The sequence below is a fragment of the Conger conger genome, chromosome 12 (genome assembly GCF_963514075.1).
Source record: "Conger conger chromosome 12, fConCon1.1, whole genome shotgun sequence".
Lineage (NCBI taxonomy): Eukaryota > Metazoa > Chordata > Actinopteri > Anguilliformes > Congridae > Conger > Conger conger.
In genome coordinates, this window is record NC_083771.1 from 37,786,760 (window position 1) to 37,805,772 (window position 19,013).

Genomic DNA, 19,013 nt, shown 5'->3' on the forward strand with positions numbered 1-19,013 from the left:
GGACAACCTCCTGATGTGATTCATATCAGAACGTATTTACAAATCTGATCCACATCTGAATTCCTGTGTTTAGACCACAAAATGGGATACACATTGGATATGTATCCTAAAAAAAGGCCTAACCTGTCCCTAATGTATGTGGGCTTTAAAATGTCTATTAAACCCTGAATTATGACCAAGCACTGTGGCTGAGACAGGATTAGGACTTTCCTTGAACTGGCTCTGTAGTTCACTCTCTCAGCATTCTCATTATGCCTGTTCTGTCTCCAGTGACTTCTGCCAAACAAACTCCAGTGTCACTCTGTGATTGAGCCCCATTCAATTGAAGGATTGTACAAGCACCAGGCCATTAACACATCAACAAATGACACATTTCCCTTCCCTACAGTATGTTTTCATTACCTTCAAAAGCTATACAATGTGCTTCACAACAAAGGTTACCTGCCTGGGACAACTATGACTACCAATATGGACATGTAATGTATGTCCCAAGACATGACATATATGACACATAGGTATATTCGATTTCCATATGCGATATCTCAGGAAAGGGACAGCAAAGCTATGGCTTCTCAGGTTTTAAAAAGCTCTGGCATTTTTTTTTGTTGGGTTACCTCAATATATCCCAGTGCTTTTAGCAGAGGTATAAAGGTACTGAAGTCTAGATTCCTTCATTCTTCATGCAAACCATAACCTTATTGCACAAATGCAGTTACAGCATTGAAGGTGACTGCTTTGGAGGCTTAGAAACTGGACTAATTTCATTGTAACGTGACTCTTTTGGCCTCACCAGATTAAAAGGCCAAACAGGCAAATATTTCCAGTCCATCAGAGAATGAGAGAATTTCTAAAAACAGGAAATGGCCAATTAGACCAGAGCCGCAGAGGATTCTGAAATATCTGAGGTGCACACCTGTTCGATGTGGATGCCACACTTATTGATGCTTCAGTTAATATTCCAGCTGATGCCAGAGCAGGGTAGGGGGGCCAGTTCAATATCTGCATGGTGACCTCTATGCATAACTTCAACTCCTGAATTTACGCAAGTGGTACTTTTTTATTTATCACTGTAAATTCTGCAGTTGCTGAAATGAAGAAAAATACTGTGTACTCAGCAAAAAAGGAGGACTTGACTAATGTTGTCATTCAGGATAAAGTGTATCACTTTGATTAAATGGAGGCTTTCACTGCAACTAATTATTCAGGCCCACACTATGCATGAAAAGGGAAAGAACAAGGGAACAGCATAGAGCAGAGAACTGTAGGTCTTTGAAAATGTACTAGAACCAACACCATTTCCACCCCACACCACGCCCCCTCCCCCAGTTTGGGTAATGGCTGCCTCAATCATATGATTTCCATATTACATATTAATTGGATGTGATATTCAATGTGATCCTTTGATCCTCTGAGTACAGTACATACTGTAACCCCCTGTAGAAATGTGCTGTACAATCTGAATGTTGTTTCAGTATGCTACCTAATATGCTCTTCAAAAATGCTTTCCCCCAGGAAAAAAAACATCATTAGGTTAGACCATAATTTTTCACATGTAATGTAGATTGTAATCTAATTGTACTTCCCAGTTCCATAACTTTCTGCATGTCCTTCAGCTGAGGCTGGAATCAGAAATCCAATTAAATGGTGCTAAGCTCAAGTCAATGGGACAACCTGGCTGATGTAAAAGTGCTTGTCAAAACAAACACATTGACATTAAATTCTCTTAGTCCCACAATAGATGTCTTTCATATTGTCAGACATTCACCAACTTTACATAACTACATAGTTCAATGGCTGAGGAATAATATCCATAAGCAGGGTGGAAGACATCCATTAGACATCCAATTCATATAACTATAAATGGCCATGTAAATATCACAAAATAGTTATTTTCGTATATAATTAATTTTCAATAAAATTGCAAAGAGAAATAACGTTTTCATTCATGAGATGTAGCCTGCTGGTGCTGACCCCAGTCAGCCACCCACTAACCCACCCCCAGTTTGCTCATCCACCTGACCCATCCCAGTCCTTTATAAAGGGCCCCTCTCAGTTATTATGAAGATCAGTGCAGACAGTGTGCAGGAACCTGTTTCTATGTGCACGGCAGACAGAGCACCACATAGTAAGCCTGTCCATGCATAGCCTGTTCCATATTTGTTACCAGTCATCCAGCGATTAATGTCATCAGTCTTGTTTCCTTTTTTGATGAATAGTTCTTTTGTAGGACTCTTTGGCAGTATTATGGAAAAAAAAACAATGCAGTTTGTAGCAATTCATGCCATTATGAATGTGAACATATAAAAGGCACGAGATGTGCAAGTCTTGCCTATTAAAACATTTGCGCAACAGAACAGTGTTGAATACCAAATACAAATAGATTGGCTGACTGGGAAGCCCCAAGGGAAATCAAGCCATAGACACCATATATCAGACATCATCAAATCTGTATTTGAGGGCGTCAGGTGTGAAGACAGTCTGGCAAAGCATTAATTGTTCAGTTAATTGCCTGGGAGAGAAGAAAACTAGAGCCGGATTTGTATTCAATGTCCAGATTTGATGATCCCTGCCATACTGTAGAAGAAATAGGAGAGACTGACACACGTCATCATGAATACTGTCATTTAAAGTGACACCACAGGTGGACATTCATATCGCCAAACGGACTAGTGCTATCTTTTTGCGACTCTAAACCACTCGACTCGGGCAGGCGGGCAAACTTAATTTCCATCCCTGTCCATAAGCCAACAATACTCAATATTCCACAAAACTGGCCAACTTGGTAAAAAACGAAGCCATTAATGTAAAAGGATAACCCAATGTGGAGCATTTAACAGAGGTTTTGTGGTCAGATGAGACTAAATGCAAACCTTTTAGCCAAAATGCAAAACATTTTGTCTGGTGTCAACCAGACATCAACAGGCCAGCTTTAAGGAATGACTATGACACTGGCACAAGAGGAGTTAAACCAGTAGCTATGCCTAAACCAGTTTGACTTTGTCTGACAACTCAGAGAGACAGCCTTAGCTTCGCAGTGCCCAGGTGACATGGCACCAACACACAAAGCAATATTCAGTGACTTGTTTGACGCCCTTCTCCTGGTCTGTGTTTTTCTACAACATTATCCCCAGGTTGTTCTGGAAGCACGCTGGTCTTCATGGTTGAAGTTTTACTTGAAATGTCCTACCTCATTCAGAGACATTACCAAGATAGACTTATTTCATTTCATATTTTTGCACTTTGTGAAACTAGTATGGCACATAGCCTAGACAGAGGCCATTCATTTAATTGTGTCAACAAGCAAGAAGTTAAACATACTGTAATAGCTTTTTTTCATCTGACATAATTTAGGTTTGCTATAACAAAGGGTTTGGGTACTTATACAATCAAGAAGACATATTTTGGTTTGTTTTTTCCAATTAGGCTACTTACTGCTTTAACAGTATGGAGTAGATTGCGTACATTAAAACCATTCATTGCTATATTGGGGGCAGCAGGTCGGCTTAAAGATCAATGAGGTTGACCGACAACCAGAGGTTTGGTGCCTCAATCCCTGGCCCAAAGTGCTCTTGAGCAAGGCACTGAACCCCAGAACTGCCTCAGTGGTGCTGTACTATAGCTGGCCCTTTGCTCTGACCCCTCTGATAATATAATGCATACTTGTATGTAGGGTCAGGGAGACCATATTTGTGTGCAGAAAAACAAATTGCAGTTACCTGATCTTACTTGGCAAATAAAGTGAATCCTAATATTATGTCTATGGCGTGGTTTATGGTATAATGGGATGAGCAAAAACATTGGAAAGCAGAGAAAATATTTAGCCAACTATGTACAGATAAACACATTTATGTGAGCCAAGTTCTAGAATAAGGTTAGACCTTTAATTGGTGATTTACGTAAGAATCGTAAGAATTCCAGACTATTTCATTTGGGAGGGGTTTCCAGTGATCATATCCCTATGTCATTATTAAGCATACTTTTAAAACACCGATAGACCTAACACAAGCCAGGCTACTACTGCTTTGTGCTACACCAAATACTTTCAACCTACCTCTTTACCACTTAGCCTATTGGAGTCATATTTGTAACAATAACTTCAAATGAATGCTAAAATATGAGTATGGAATAAAACAACAGATGTGATTCCAGGACATATCCAGCACCTCCATACTGAAAGACAATGTCAATTCATTACATCTAAATGTCTCTCTCCTTGAACACATTATTTGGAACAGAAATATTCCAAAACTGTTGAGAAATGTTTGGTTTAAAGTACAGTGACTGGTTCCACAATTTTAACTCAACTAAAATGAAAACTAAGATCAGATGTTTATCACATATTATTTCTCTGTTTCAGTAAAATGCTAAGAATGAATGACATTGACATTAACTAGTGTCTAATTTTCAAGGGTCTATAAAACAACCACTGATTATTCATATTTTGTCACAATAGTTCAAATTAACACTGATTTACTACAATTGATTCGACCTCCACATATAGGCTACACTCCATGCAATTCTTTTTAAATGATCCGTGAAACTCAAGTTGAATTGAATTCAAGTTCAAGAGACATGGCAATGGATACCGCAAATGCAGGTCAATTTAATATAATAAATGGAGTAATGGGATGGAGTGGGCTAGACGTGAATAGAGTATTACTTTCTTATTTAAAATAACAAGAGTTTAAAGATGCCAGAGATGTTACATATTTCCAGTTGTGACTGTTTCACATGTGTTCAGTGGTAGGTATAGTTAGCTAAGTGGTAAGTTAGGCAACATGCTAGAATGCTATTATTTACAAAACAAGCAAAACCATGCCTAATCCATATACCTAGCCAACCAACAGCAACAAGTAACAAGTACAATACAAAATTATGCTGTATTACAGTTACTGTAATGTTCGGGTACTTACCCCATTTTGCTTTATTTGTTGATCGGAATGGTCCTGACAGCGAAGCTGAATTATCCCACTATGGGTCTTGCTGCAGGTCCCCCCTCCGACCCCGTGTACGCCGCTGTGGATATCCTTGATGGCAGATAGTGCTTTTGTGAGCTTTTCGAGATTCGATTGCCTTCAGAACATGACTCTCAATCCAGCTCTCTAATGGTGTTTTTTTCTTTTACATCAAATCCATAGAAGAGTATTGTACTTGACCCCAAACATTCCGTAAACGTTAAATAATATGCATTTTGCAGTTTCCATTCCTAGTTATGCATTCACTGCAAACGCGTAGGCAAAGCCGCTACTATGAAAGAAGACTCATGATTATCAGTCCCTGTTTAATTCCGATTATGCACACAAGGCACATAAAGTATGGTTTGCTGGCTTAAGACCGCGGTGCGCTTATGTTCGTTGGAAGGGTACACCGGGGGTTGCAAGCGCCACTGTCTTCTCTGATCTCCAAATGACCCTTCAATATCCACCTCGTTCCGAAATGCAGCGTATTAGGCAACAACTCCGTGTTCTTTCTTGACGCCCTCTGGTATTTACTTTCAAAATCTGATACCTATCCCAGAATGTTACCAGCTGCACCGCATACAGTTATCCTCGGGCAAGAAAAATGCTGAACCTTCATTCCCGTTCCCGCTTTAAGTTAGCCGACTATGTTGTCGTTCTTCATTCATTCGTAGCCTATTGCAGTTCTCTCATCTCATCACAGCCATCAAAATTCCTCCAGAGCATATTAAAAGGCTAATGTGAAATGGACAAACAAAACTATAACAAGCAAAAAAATATGGCAAACAGAAACAATAATATGAACATGTATTCTTCCCAAGAACACTGTTTAATTTTGTAGCATTTATTCGCTGAAAAAAGAAACCCGGTGCATTTTCAGGTCTCCATCAGCCCTTGTATTTTAGAAGACCAGATGAATGTGCATCGTCTTCTTCAATGTCTGCGAAAATAAACCAAGCAAAACAGAATAAAGCATACTAAATAATGAAGAGAAATTAACATGCATATCGTTTACACTGCCCCATCCTTGCTGAAATCGTTCACACGTTTAAATATTTTCTCACATCCATTCCCATTCCGTTCAATATCTCTTTCCCTATCCTACATCCACTGACAAGTATTAAATGGACTAGCGTCACCACGCCACCTTCCGCACTGACGTCACTGCATGCTCCAGGGACTGACGTATCTGCCGTCAGGAGGGTGACGTCCAATTTCTCCAGGAAGTGGTACTATAATGGATTACCAATTTATCTTTACAGCTTCTCACACTTCTCGACCAATATCTAAATAATTTTTTTAAATGCTGATTATTTATGTGAATGTTTTGGCATATTTTCAAATGAGAACTAGGCCTATAGTGTGCACAAATTGTGTATAAAGGATGCTCTTTAAAATATATGAATCACAAAACTATGGGAAACATACTGCAATAATTGCCTAAATGTTTATTTTTTTGTTTTGTATTGATTTAATTTAGTAGTACATTAGCTATGATCTGATAACCTTTCCCTTCTTGTTATGTAACAAGCACAAATATGTTGAGGCCCATGGCAAAACAAAGGTTTAAATTAGATTAAATTAGATAAAAGTACCCGGCTTGTGCATACGGTGAATTTCGCTTATTCCAATCCAAATGTAAGACTCTGAACCTATTTGAAGAGCAATATTCTTGTCGCATACATGTCAGCCTGCAATTGCGTCCAGTACATGGAAATATAAATCCTCATCTGCAGAGTGCTTACTTTAAGTTCCTGAAACATTGTCTTCAATTTACGGCTTGAAGTGCATTTCCTAATAATAACGTTATTAGGAAATGTAATAATAATATAACGTTATTACATTAAAAGTAAACACGTGATGGACATTTTTGGCTTGAACTAAATTCAATAGCTGATAATTTTTTTGTTCATTTTTCTATGTCGTTGATTATGACAAAACCAAGAGTAAAAACACTGACCCTACATGTTGACATAACTTGATGAATAGGTACGAATCTGTTTTTTGTTTGTAATTCTACCGCATTGAAGTTCCGCGACCCTCCCCCTCTCCATGGAAACGCTGGATCCATCACTACTCGGTGTTCCGGAACATCATAATGTGAACGTTTGATTTAAATAATAAAATAAAATCTGTGCAATTTCCTGTGGGCTTTACTTGATCAATGGTCTGCAATTTCACTCGTAACCTACAAATCCGACATGGATTTACAGGTGATTAGTGAATTTGAGCACAGTGTATTAGGTTAACGTTGTTTGAGCTGTTTAAATGCTACATTTCTGAACGCTAGATCAGTCGCTTTTAATGCTTCCTTGCTGTATATATGCTAAATACTGGCATAGGCCTACACACCTCTTGCGTGACAAACTGCCAGCTGCTGGTGCGTGCCTGTTCTGTGCTGAAGGAAAACAACATGCCAAACAACATTTGCAAACGCGCGCACTTTAGCGAGTGTACGGTAAGGTAAATCGTGGGACCCGGAACAAGAAACGGATACGTCACCAGGAAGCATTGGGAATTTATTGTTTGTCAATTCACAAACATGTAGCTAGCTAAGGCAATAACAAAATATACCATTTCATGAAAGATATGATATAACGTTAACCTATTCTTAATTGAAATGGTAGACTATTAAGAGGCCTTCTTTGTCCTGATTTAGGTAAGCATTGAGTTTTGGTATTGTGTTATTTTCATGTGAAATGCAACTTTGTAAGCAGTAACTTGGCTAAGCTAACTAACGTTAGCAATGCTACTATGGTGCTTGATAATAGCATTGATCTTAATAATATCCAGACACTATTTAAACGGTAGGCTTAATACACATACATGGAACCAATTTAAACAACCTTTCGACTTTTTTGGATTGTTTACAATTTCCGAAATTTGCAATCTTGCTAACTTGGCTAGCTAACAGCGGGTATGGTAGCTAGCTAAGTTAGCTACCTTGCTAAGTTACTTGTTAAAGCGTGTACATTGAATGAAAATTGTGATGTCAGTTAGCTATCGATGTAGCAAGTCATTTTTCATGTCCACTGTTACAAATATGGTTTGTAAAATATCTGCTTCATTTAGGAGCCGCTCCACACAAGCCATTTAGCTGACGTTAGCTATTTAACGAATGTTATTCGTATTTGTGTTTAGTTGGTAGCTATATTACTGGTTTAAGGAATGTAGACTGCATACCAACAATGCTCATATTTCTCATGTAAACGTAGGTACAAGAATAAATGTACGCCCTCACAAAAAGAAGATGTACCCCAACTCTTCGATTCTGGGGCGTCCACCTTTCCCCCCTAAACGTGGGCAAGCTAACGGGTTCGTCGCCCAGCTCCCTTTGCCCGTCTTGTTTTCTCCACATCAAGTGATCGAATCACAGTTCAACATAAGGAATACTAAGTAAGTACCTCATAAGACATTTTGTAACGTTATAGAAGAACAAAAAAAAAATGCTGGGTTTTTTTCTTTCTTTCTTAAAGTTAAAATTATTTCAGTGAAGATCTCTTAATTTTTCCAGTTTCCATGGCTTGCCTCTGAACAACGTTGCCCGTCTCCCAGCAACATCCCCTCTTGATTGGAAGCTAGGACACAGTACGCCTCCACATGTCCCCAGTGTTTCAGCAGTAACAATGGGCAGAAAGTGAGACAGTCGAGTTTTTTTCAATATGTTGATTGAAAATGTCTAAATAATGTCATGTATTCAATATTTTATGAGGAACCATGGCATGTGATCATATGTATACTTGAAATAAAATACTACATGGTTTGGTAATAACTATTTTATAGCAACTTTATTATTCCTTTACAATTTGTGTTCCCCCTCACACTTTCTCAGTCCAGAAATGATAAACTCTATTGTGATTTGACTATGAGAATTTGGAAATCCTTACATGGAGAATTAAGTGGAGCCTTGAGCGCATTGTATGCACTTGACTCACAATCATATCCTGCATTTAACTATGCTCAAGCAGTCGTGAAAATGTCTGCGTGTTGGTGATTGCTTGTCAGCAGAGTTCTCCCGTGTGTTAAATGTGTAAGCGGGGTTTTTCAGGAGGAGGAGTGACGAGCACAGCCCGTATGACTTGAAGAGGCAGCGCTTCAGCTCGCCCGGATGCCACGTTGGCTCGCCGGAGGCCGCGGCGTCGCCCCTAGCCGCCCGGACGGCGAGCTCGCACCTGCGGAGCGACAGCAGCAGCCCCGCCCTTTCGCCCCACACCCCAAAACCTGCGGGCTGCGTCCCGCCGCTCAGGGGGGAGTCCCGACACAGTGCGCCTGGCAGCCCGCTGCCTCCTGCCAAGGACAAGGTGAATTCCTGACACTGCCTGTGCTCTTGAGGTCCCGCCGCGGTCTTAACCTACACATTGGCTAACTGTGCTAGTTAAAATACAGTGCAAGTCATATATTTTTGTGGAAAAAGCCTTAGCCCCTGGGAAACCTTTCAGTGTATGGATGAATATAATTTATAATGCATCCTATCAATAGTCTGAGAGTGGCATTTCCAGTTATGAAAGGCAGTAGGGATTCTGTATTCTTCTGTTGCTCTTTTCTGTAAATTAAGCTATTGAATTGATAGAGCATTTAAAGGGTATTTACACTCTAGATCACATTTAGTTTTGCTCTAAATATGTTTGTATGCCAACAACATACAAATATTTCAGCATTTATTAAATAATGTCATTTTGGCATTAACAAAAAAACAGGTTGAAAAGTGTGTTCCGGTGCCTATAAAGTTTTAAAATAGCTTTCTGCTGTTCACTCTGTCCCTGCCCCAATTGTGGCATCAGTGTATCCTTGTTAGGGTCCCTTTGTCATATACAGTGCAGTCCATAAGTATTTGGACAGGGTACAATTTCTGTTCTTTTTGCTCTGTACTTCATCACATTGGATTTTAAATGAAATTATGAATAGTGAGGTTCAAGAACTGTCACCTTTAACTTGAGAGTATTTGCATCCAAATCAGATAATCAGTGAAGGAATTGCACCCCTTTTTATACATACATAGTTTTAGGGGACTAAAAGTAATTGGACAGTTGGCTTCTCAGCTATTTTTGATTAGTCAGGTGTATTCAATTGCTTCCTTTGTGCAGGTATCAGAAAGCTTTCAGTATCTAGTTTTGATTCAAGGCATTTGATTGGATGTCTGTTATTGCCAACTGTCAACATGAGGATCAGTGTTGTGCCAATGAAAGTCAAAGAAGCCATTATGAGGCTGAGAAATAAAAAAAAAGCAGTCAGAGACATAGGCCATACAGTAAGCTTAGCAAAAAAAAAAAAGAAAGAAAAAAAGAGTTTGGAACTCTTTGTTTTATTTCAAATCTGTGCTGGCACACAGAGCCAAAAGAACAGAAATTGTACCACTGTCCAAATACTTATAGACTGCACTGTAGATGTCAATGCACAATTATTTCATTGACATTTTAACGGCTCATTTTCAAAGCAGGGAAGCCAGATGTTTTGAAGCACTGCTGCAACCTGTTTGGGTAGAGAATAATTTATACAAATGAAACGGACACACCTACTCTGCTGTTGTTTGCTGTTGCACTGGGCACAACCTGCCTGGCAAGCTTTTTAACACTGATATGCATGCAACTCCTGTGCTTATTTTGCCTTCAGCTCAGTCAGCAGATTCTGGAGCTGTTTCAGGCGTGCCAGCAGCAGAGCGATGATCTGCAGAAGAAGGAAGTCTGCAGAGCACAGCTCCAAAGGGAAATTCAGCGCCTTTTTCCAAGTAAGTTCACCAGTGGGCCACCTTTCCGTGCCGGTTACAGCCTGCTTGGGATGCTGGTGGTGAGCTCAGCTGGGGCGCAGAATAGGCGCTCACGTGTGCATCTCTCTCCAGGTTCTCGGGTGTATTTGGCTGGCTCCTCTCTCAATGGCTTCGGGAGTCGGAGCAGCGATGCAGACTTGTGCCTAGTTGTCCAAGAGGGACCAGTAAGTTCATTTTCAAATGTGTAGGAAAAAAATATTTGTGCCTGTATTTTCAAGTGAAAAGTTATTGATATACTTATGTTTGTATGCAGCACTCTTGGCACAAGGGCTACTTTTGTAGACCACTTATATACTAGATTTAACACTAAATTCTGCTTGCATCTGTATTCTTCAGGTGAACCAGAGAACTGATGCTGTGTATATACTCAGTATTGTACAGAAGTTGTTTTACCGGCTATGTAAGTACCACTTCTAGCATATTTAGCATCACATTATTCAGTTATATTTTTTATGCTCCTGTAGTCTTGATAAGGGTTTATATTTTTTGCACTGTTTACTCATTTGTGCATTTGTTGCTATATTTTGTAAAATGTATTTTATTGCCTGTTTAAGTTCTCATGCATCTTTGTTAGCTTGTAGCAGTTCTGACCAACTTGTGCATTTTATGCTATTATACCTGAATTTTTATATTTTGGAGCCTGTAAGTCTGCCGTTCACATTAATTACATGAAGTTATAACGTAGTGATTAATTGGATTAAAAGTGACCATTTGCCTTGAAATTCATGGCTAAATTCTGAATTAACCTCTGCAATTTTAGTTGTAGATCTTGTAATTTTTTGCACAACTAAAAATATCAAGTCAGTAAAATTAATACGACATACTACAGCAAAGTCATCAGAGCCCTAGCTATACCCTCTCCGCAGTGCTAATTTTAATGCATTGTAACAATGAGACATTTATTTCTGCAGTTTATTTTTAAACCGAAATGTATAATTATTTAACGCTTCTGTAAGAAAAAAAAAAAAGCGTTCATCTTTCATTGCAGTGTCATTGAGCCTTTCTGACTCCGTGCTTATCATCTCTCATTAATAAGCAAAAAATACTAAATGATTCATGAAAATAATTTTCCTGGTTCCATTGTGTTATTGACGCATTGTTTTGCATACTCCTGAATGACGTATGAAAAGGTTCATTGCTGCCGACTATGAACCACTGTGTAATAATTAGCAATAATCTTTCGTAATTATTAAATGACTCATTCAGATATATGTACCATGATGATTTGTACAGATTTCTCAACAGGCGACTTCACTGGTATCACTGATTTACTGGCATCATGCTATTAGTGCTAAATTAGAGGCTATAAAACTAGGTGAATGTGAATTTGCATCCCTAATTAGAAGTGTTTCCAATTAGTGCTCAGTAGCGTGCTTGTGCTTTAGACTGGAGACTGCTGCTGTGCAGATTGTATTCTCCACTGCACATGAGGACTTAGGATCTAGGAGTTTGTTCCGAGTAACAGAAGTTGGTAATAACATGGAAAATCACAAAGGGATTAAGTTTTAAGAGCCGCTACAGAGCTGCATGTAATCCATTATTTAAATATTCAGCTTGTATAGCCAATCTCATTAATTGCCTGGAAATTGTTAGGATCAGTTTAACGTTCTTCTGTAGCCTCTAGGGACCTCTTGTGAAGCTGAAGTTTTATTTTAATGTCACTTTTGATATATGTGTTTTATGAATTACCCTTTCTTTTCTGTAAAAGAATTACCTTTTATTTTCAGCATACATTGAGAGACCTCAGCTTATCCGTGCAAAAGTGCCGATACTGAAATTCAGGGATAAAATCAGGTATGTGACCAATCCATGCTGTTTTGTTGGAATTAATAATAAAAATAAAAATAAATTAAATCCAAATTTATTGGTCACAAGTGTGTATTTATTGCAGTTATGTGACAAGGAGGTTATCTTTATCTAAAAGAAGACTGCATTCTCAGCATTCAGCAGAATATGTGTATTTATGAGGGAAAATAAATTGCTCCATCCTTGCTATTCAAATGAGCAAGTTATGAGCACAGGTAAAGCCTAAAACCTTTGACTTTTGTGGTGACAATGATTATGGAAAGCCATGCTTCTGCCATGCTTCTGCCATGTTTCTATGCTCATGCTGAAATGCAGTCAGGGAGCCAAGCCTGAGCCATAAACAATAATCTAACTACTCTGCCCAGGCTTTTTATAGCGCTGGATGACAAATCCCCCTCTCTCCTGTTTAATGGTGCTGAAGTTATGAAGGACAAAGACTTTATTGGAGGTTGTGGAAGTCATAATTATATGCACGCATCGTGGGCTGGTTAATTGCGTCCATTAAATTCCCAATGTCTTTGTTCCTTGCAGTGGAGTGGAGTTTGACTTGAATGTAAACAACATTGTGGGAATACGGAACACATTCCTCCTCCGAAGCTATGCATACAGTAAGTGCAGCTTCTGTAGTCTTCCAAGACCTCACAATGGCCTTTCTGAGATGTAATTTATGTCTTGTGGAATACACCAACATTAATTAAACCTTTTTTCCAACTTACACAGACTTAGTTGAGATGTTCCATTTAATTTCCGTGTTTGTGTATTCACTTGGCTCGGAGTCAATAGCCTACCTCCTCCTAAGTGAAGAAATACACCTTACAGCAACTCCGAAGCAATCTTATTTACATGAGATATGTGTATTTGAAATACACATGCTGGTTGAGTGCAGTGAAGGAGGTAGTAGCTCTGCCTTCAGAAGGTGCGCGGATCATGTGGAAATAAATACTTGTGTAAATAAGACCGCTTCAGAGTTGCTGTAAGGTGTATTTCTTCACTTTCCAGTAGGTAGGCTACTGACGCCTGGCTCTGGGTAAGTGGGAAATGAAGATATATTTCCCAAATGTTGGTGTATTTTTAATGAACCATTGTAATTTCTAACATTTTAAAACATCATTAGGTGATTCAAATAGTTTTTGGTAATATTGATTTCCTCGCCTCCCAGTTGAAAGTAGGGTTCGGCCAGTTATCCTCGTGATAAAGAAATGGGCCCGACACCATGGAATCAATGATGCTAGCCGTGGAACTTTGAGCAGCTACTCATTGGTGCTGATGGTCTTGCACTATCTTCAGAGTAAGTAGCATGTGTGATATTGCAAGATGGTGTATATCATTCACCTGAAAATAAGGGCAGTGGCACTTTCCCTGGTTGGTTACACTGACTTCCTTTATGTCTTTACAGCCTTGCCTGAGCCAGTCATTCCCTGCCTACAGAAGGAATATCCTGTAAGTCCACTTTATGGCGCACTTTCTGTCATTATTATGATTGGGTGTCCAGGGAATACCTTACATCAGTAAATGCTTTCACTTCGGAATACTGTAATAAAATTAATATGTGCCAGCAAATTTTTGTGATTAGCAAAAAAGCAATGGCATGTGAACCTCTGCATCTTTATTCCCTGTAAAGCATTTGGATATTTTTGTGATTAGACGTTTGCTCTTTGTAATTCTACCATTGTCAGGAATGCTTCAACCCCTCTATGGATATCCATCTTGTGCCAGAAGGACCAAAAGAGATTCCCTCCTACACCTCCAGAAACCAGTCCACACTTGGAGACCTGTTGCTTGGCTTCCTGAAGTACTATGCCTCTGTTTTCAAGTAAGGAGCGTCACTCTGTTAAGCCTCACCTCACATTTGTGCAGTCTTGTAAGATGTCTCTTACTTTTTTAAGGAATGTGTATTCCTGTTAGATCAGTTTGAATACGTAATACTTCCCCATCAATTAAGAAGAGAGGCAGAGGCTGGGCTTTTACCTACTTCTACATCACATATGTGGGCTGGGCTCCAGGCAAAACAAAACACATTTTTTCAACTTTGGGTGGCAGTGCATGCCTAGTTTTTGCACAAAATGCAGTGGCACAGATTGATCAGATTTTGAATTGTTAAGCAATGGGAATGATGGGATGTATCAAATTGAGACAGGATATATAAAAGAAATAATTAAAAAATAGTGATTTAGTGTTTATTACCCCTTTAAAAGCCACAATTAATGTCCTGAGTCCATCAGTAGGGAGTCAGGGTGCAGTTTTAGTAGGTGTGTTTTTCAGTCTGTGTCAGAGTTTTGATAGCGACTGTGCTATCCTGATCGCAGTAAGGAGCTTCTTCCACAGCTGGGGGACCTCTTAGAGGACTTTGTTTCAAAAAAAAAAAAAAAAGTAATGATCCCATTAAATGATAGATCTAAAGTTGTTACACACAATTGGATGGCAGTGTAAATGATTAGATTATTTATCACTTGTGTAGCAGACACTCTTGTCCTAAGCTCATTTTAGTCTTTGTATATTTGTATATTTGTATATGCAGTTTTTAGACCAGGAAATTGTTGCATGTGCGTACCATAAGGATGCAGCAGTAGTGCCATGCACCAGGTTTGATCATGTGACCTCTTACTGATCACCAGCCTGATCACATACAGCCCTGTGAATCCTAAGAGTTCATGTGCATCATCATCTCGTGTGTCATCAATCGATCAATCTATCAATCAAGAACATTGTTAAAAAAAAAAAAAACCCTGGGCATGCCCACTGGAACAGTTTGGTTCATTATTAACAATAAGAAAACAACTGGTGAACTCAATTATATCAAAAAGACCGGGTAGAGCGAAGAAGGCAGGTGAATCCAAGTGCATCATCATCCCATGTGTCATTTGAAATTTTAAAAACCCAATCAAGAAAATGTAGGTTTCCTCCACAAGGAATGTTTCTAGCAATTGCAAGTATTTTTTAAGAGCTAAAACTAAAATGACCAGAGGCACAATATGTTCCGCTTTATGTATAAGGCTGTCTCACATTTTCCTTGATCTACAATGCACAGTATGTGGACAAAAGCTATACGCTTATTTTCTTGCTTGAAAGGTTATAATTAGCATAAAGCCATCACTTGGATTACAAAGACAACAGTGCTGTCAGCAGGGGCAAATTGCCAAAGATCTTCCTCCCTTGCCTGACTCCGTTTAACTGTCAAATGGGGTTTTGCACCTTGTTAATATTACACTCTAGAGAACCACCAAAATGTGCACTCTGCCCCCTAACTGCATCTGAATGTATCACTGGGTCTACGCTACGCCACTGTAAGCTCCAGAACATCGGGATGTTTTCTTTCCAGAACACGGTAAAATTGTATTGTTCCGCAGCGTAGCCTCAGTGAACTGAGTAAAATGAGAGCTGGTTTTAGTTAATCGCTTCCATTTAGCTGTGAAATATTGCTCAGTCCATTACATTAATCACTGCTTATCCCTGACTGTCTGTCCAAGGTGCTCGTTATACCATAAGGGGAGGTTGACATGCAGCTGAGAATGAGAAGTGGCGTTGAGTGCGCTATCCTTGAGTCTCGCACGCCCTCCCTGGCTCCCGTTTCACATTGCTGTGGTGACGGATGGAAGCAGGTGGCAGACTGCAGGCGGGGGGTGTTCCTGTGATGGACGGCTTGTTTATAGTTATGCAGAAGACCTCATTGTAAATGAGCCCTCTGTGCGAGAATGCGATTATATCCGTCCGGATTCGATTGAATTTGTTCCCTCCTTTTGTGTGCTTGGGAATGCTGACGGGAGCTGATGCGAGAATGCCGTGCGTCACTTCCTGCTTGCATCAGTCCAATGCACTTCTTTTTAAATTCGGAACATCTGTAATTGGGATAGGTTACAGGTGTTATGAATGTCCTCTCAATGCTTCTAAATGGATCATGTATGTGGTCAAACTACCAAACTCTTACCAAACTACTCTTTTTTTTCAGTTGGGACAAATGTGTGATCTCAGTTCGAGATGCTGAAGCTTTCCCCAAACCCAACTGCAGAGAATGGAGGGACAAGTTCATTTGTGTTGAAGGTAACCTCGTCTTGCTGCTCATGGGCGCCCTCACCATATCAACAGAATTACAGTTGTGGCCGGTTTTTTCTGTAACAATATCCAATATCCATAAATGTTGAGAAGTCTCCTTTTGAAGACAATTGTGGAATACCTGTGGGGCCAAGCATCTGTAGTGATTATAACAAGAATAAATGGAAGTCTTTCAACTTTCTATATGTCTACTTTAGGATGCAGTAAGTCGGCAAGAAGTGCCTGCATTCACACTCATTAGGAATTGACTGCCACCTGTCTGGTACTTGCATGGTACATATTCCAGTATAGTATAGTGGTCTCCTAAAATGGACACCATAAAATTCCTTTCTTTATTACAACAGTTCTAAGTACAGACAACTTGCTGCTTTGTCAAATTTGTCAAATGTGAATGTGACAGCAGGATCGAGTCTCCTTGTTCCGAGTCTCCTTGCCGCTTTTGGATGCAGTTTTAGACATGTACGTCAGACCCTCATACATGGAGTGTAATTTCCTCTCATGCATGTTTTATTTCAGAGCCCTTTGACCGAACAAACACAGCAAGAGCAGTCCATGAAAGGATCAAGTTTGATTCCATAAAGGCAGAATTCAAAAAGGTATGTTTCCAGCTTCCACATGGGTTTATATTAGCAGAGTTATGAAGGGTTCTGTGGATTGTATAGAGGAATCAATATATACTCATTCACCTACATGATTTACGGTAGGTCAATCAGAATATGTTAATAAGGCAAAATAAAAATAGAGATTTGGTTTCTTTGTAGTCTTGGCAGGTGCTCCAGCTGAAGAAGGACTTGAACTTTATCCTGCCAGTGAGGGCGACAATACAGAAGAGATAATGCTACCACAACCTCTTTGGGGTGTGGAAAAACCAGCCTGAAGTCTAGGAAGTGGATCACCAATCTGGAATTTTGTGGAGCTTTACAATATAGTTGTCATTCTGAGACAATGAATACAGTACGGTAGCATTCGTATGCTCAGAACATGAAGGCCATATTGGGACAAAAAAGATTCATATTATTGCACTGATCATTCTGCTGAGCTTTCACCTTTTCAATTTGTGTAAATATGAAATAATTTTGCTATTCACCTCAGCTTGTACTTTCCACACACCTGTCTTACCCTGACATTGAAGAACTTGTAAGACTGTTTAAAGTATGGCCCTGGATTTTTAAAAAGATATAATTTTTTACTGTCTTCTGTGATGGATTTTCATGTTCACTTCAGTAAAATGCTTGAACGCTCATTTTGAGATCATAGCTTTTCATGCGGGGAAAAAAAAAAAAAGACAAAAAAATGAAATTGTTAACGAGTTTGCAGAGGCGATCTTCAGTGGCTCCCATATTTTGATGGGCATGTTTTAATGATAGTGCAAAACGATATTATATGTATCCATGTGTTGTACTATATTTGTGACAAATTGTTCACTGAATTACAAATGGGTAAAACAGACTTGAGTGCAGCATTGAATTTTTTTATTTTTTATTTATGCTGTTTTAACCCCCTCAAGGAGATGCATTTTTCACTGAAGGTGGTTTTGTAACTCCATCTTAGTGCTGTATGTAATTCCTGAGGTTCTTCAGTGGAGCCCAGTCGTGATTGAAATCCACTGTCACCTTGTTGCAGATGCTTTCCTTTTGCATCTAACACTTTTCGTCTCCTTAGCTTCAGGTCTGTGGTTCCAATGTTGTAGTCTTCAAAGTACACACATGTGGCCAAAATTTATTTTTGGTTTTGTTTTGTTTTGTTTCAAAAACTGAGAAGTCCTTTGCAATAGTTGCAGCTACCAATGCAAATCCTGTTGTGTGTACTATTCTGTTCTGGTTGTACTTAAGGCAAACCTGGGTTCGATCCTCTGTTTAATAGGTTTACACATGGTTCAGAATGCTGCAGTCATAGTGCTGGGCTGCTTGTGCACCGAGCGTGTGTCTTTTCTACGTCAGTATGTGGTATGCGGCAATTTCTGTGTTTGTCCATTTTTCTATGTGTCCCCTAACCTTTGAGGTGTTACTTTAAGCAATTAAACTTGTGAAAAAATAAGTGCCATTTTTTTCTTGTTACCTGCATTGTATCTGCTGACATGTATCGTATAGACATGGAAATAAACATCTGAAGTTGCTCTTTTGACTTGCAAGTATCTAGGTTTCAGTCTCAAACAAATACACCATAGTCCGATTTTTGTATAGTCTGATACCTTTTAGTATTTATATTTTTGTGTTGGTGTCAATTAGGCACCTTAATATTGTGTAAGATCTTCTATAAATAACAGTTTGGATTTATTTTAGGATGGGAAACCAAAGTTTAGTAATACATTTTTGGTGGTTAACTATTTATTCACCCATTGATTCAAAAATGTATTCCACTTTGTCATTTATTTAATAAAGATTTTTGCAACCTGTGTTTGTAATCAGTTTATTTCCTCCCGGCATGCTCATAGT

General features: G+C 39.2%; 2 protein-coding genes across 2 annotated transcripts in view; one reads left to right on the forward strand and one right to left on the reverse strand.

Annotated features, from left to right (window-relative positions):
* LOC133142549 (homer protein homolog 1) overlaps positions 1 to 8,477 on the reverse strand; it is a 58,755-nt gene extending 50,278 nt beyond the window's left edge. Inside the window, exons 1-2 of the mRNA XM_061263826.1 lie at positions 8,363 to 8,477; positions 4,914 to 5,898 (exon numbers count right to left, since the gene is read on the reverse strand). Coding sequence (XP_061119810.1) covers positions 4,914 to 4,918 — 5 coding nt within the window. The 5' untranslated portion in view covers positions 4,919 to 5,898; positions 8,363 to 8,477. The remainder of the gene's footprint in view (positions 1 to 4,913; positions 5,899 to 8,362) is intronic.
* tent2 (terminal nucleotidyltransferase 2) lies at positions 7,443 to 18,973 on the forward strand. The gene is made up of 15 exons (XM_061263825.1): positions 7,443 to 7,617; positions 8,174 to 8,354; positions 8,473 to 8,595; positions 9,007 to 9,259; positions 10,569 to 10,683; positions 10,795 to 10,886; positions 11,059 to 11,122; positions 12,450 to 12,516; positions 13,060 to 13,136; positions 13,688 to 13,816; positions 13,925 to 13,968; positions 14,205 to 14,341; positions 16,475 to 16,566; positions 17,095 to 17,174; positions 17,340 to 18,973. Exons 2-15 carry the CDS (start codon positions 8,209 to 8,211, stop codon positions 17,412 to 17,414), a joined length of 1,494 nt encoding a protein of 497 aa, XP_061119809.1. The 5' UTR covers positions 7,443 to 7,617; positions 8,174 to 8,208; the 3' UTR covers positions 17,415 to 18,973.
* Positions 18,974 to 19,013: the final 40 nt, after the last annotated feature.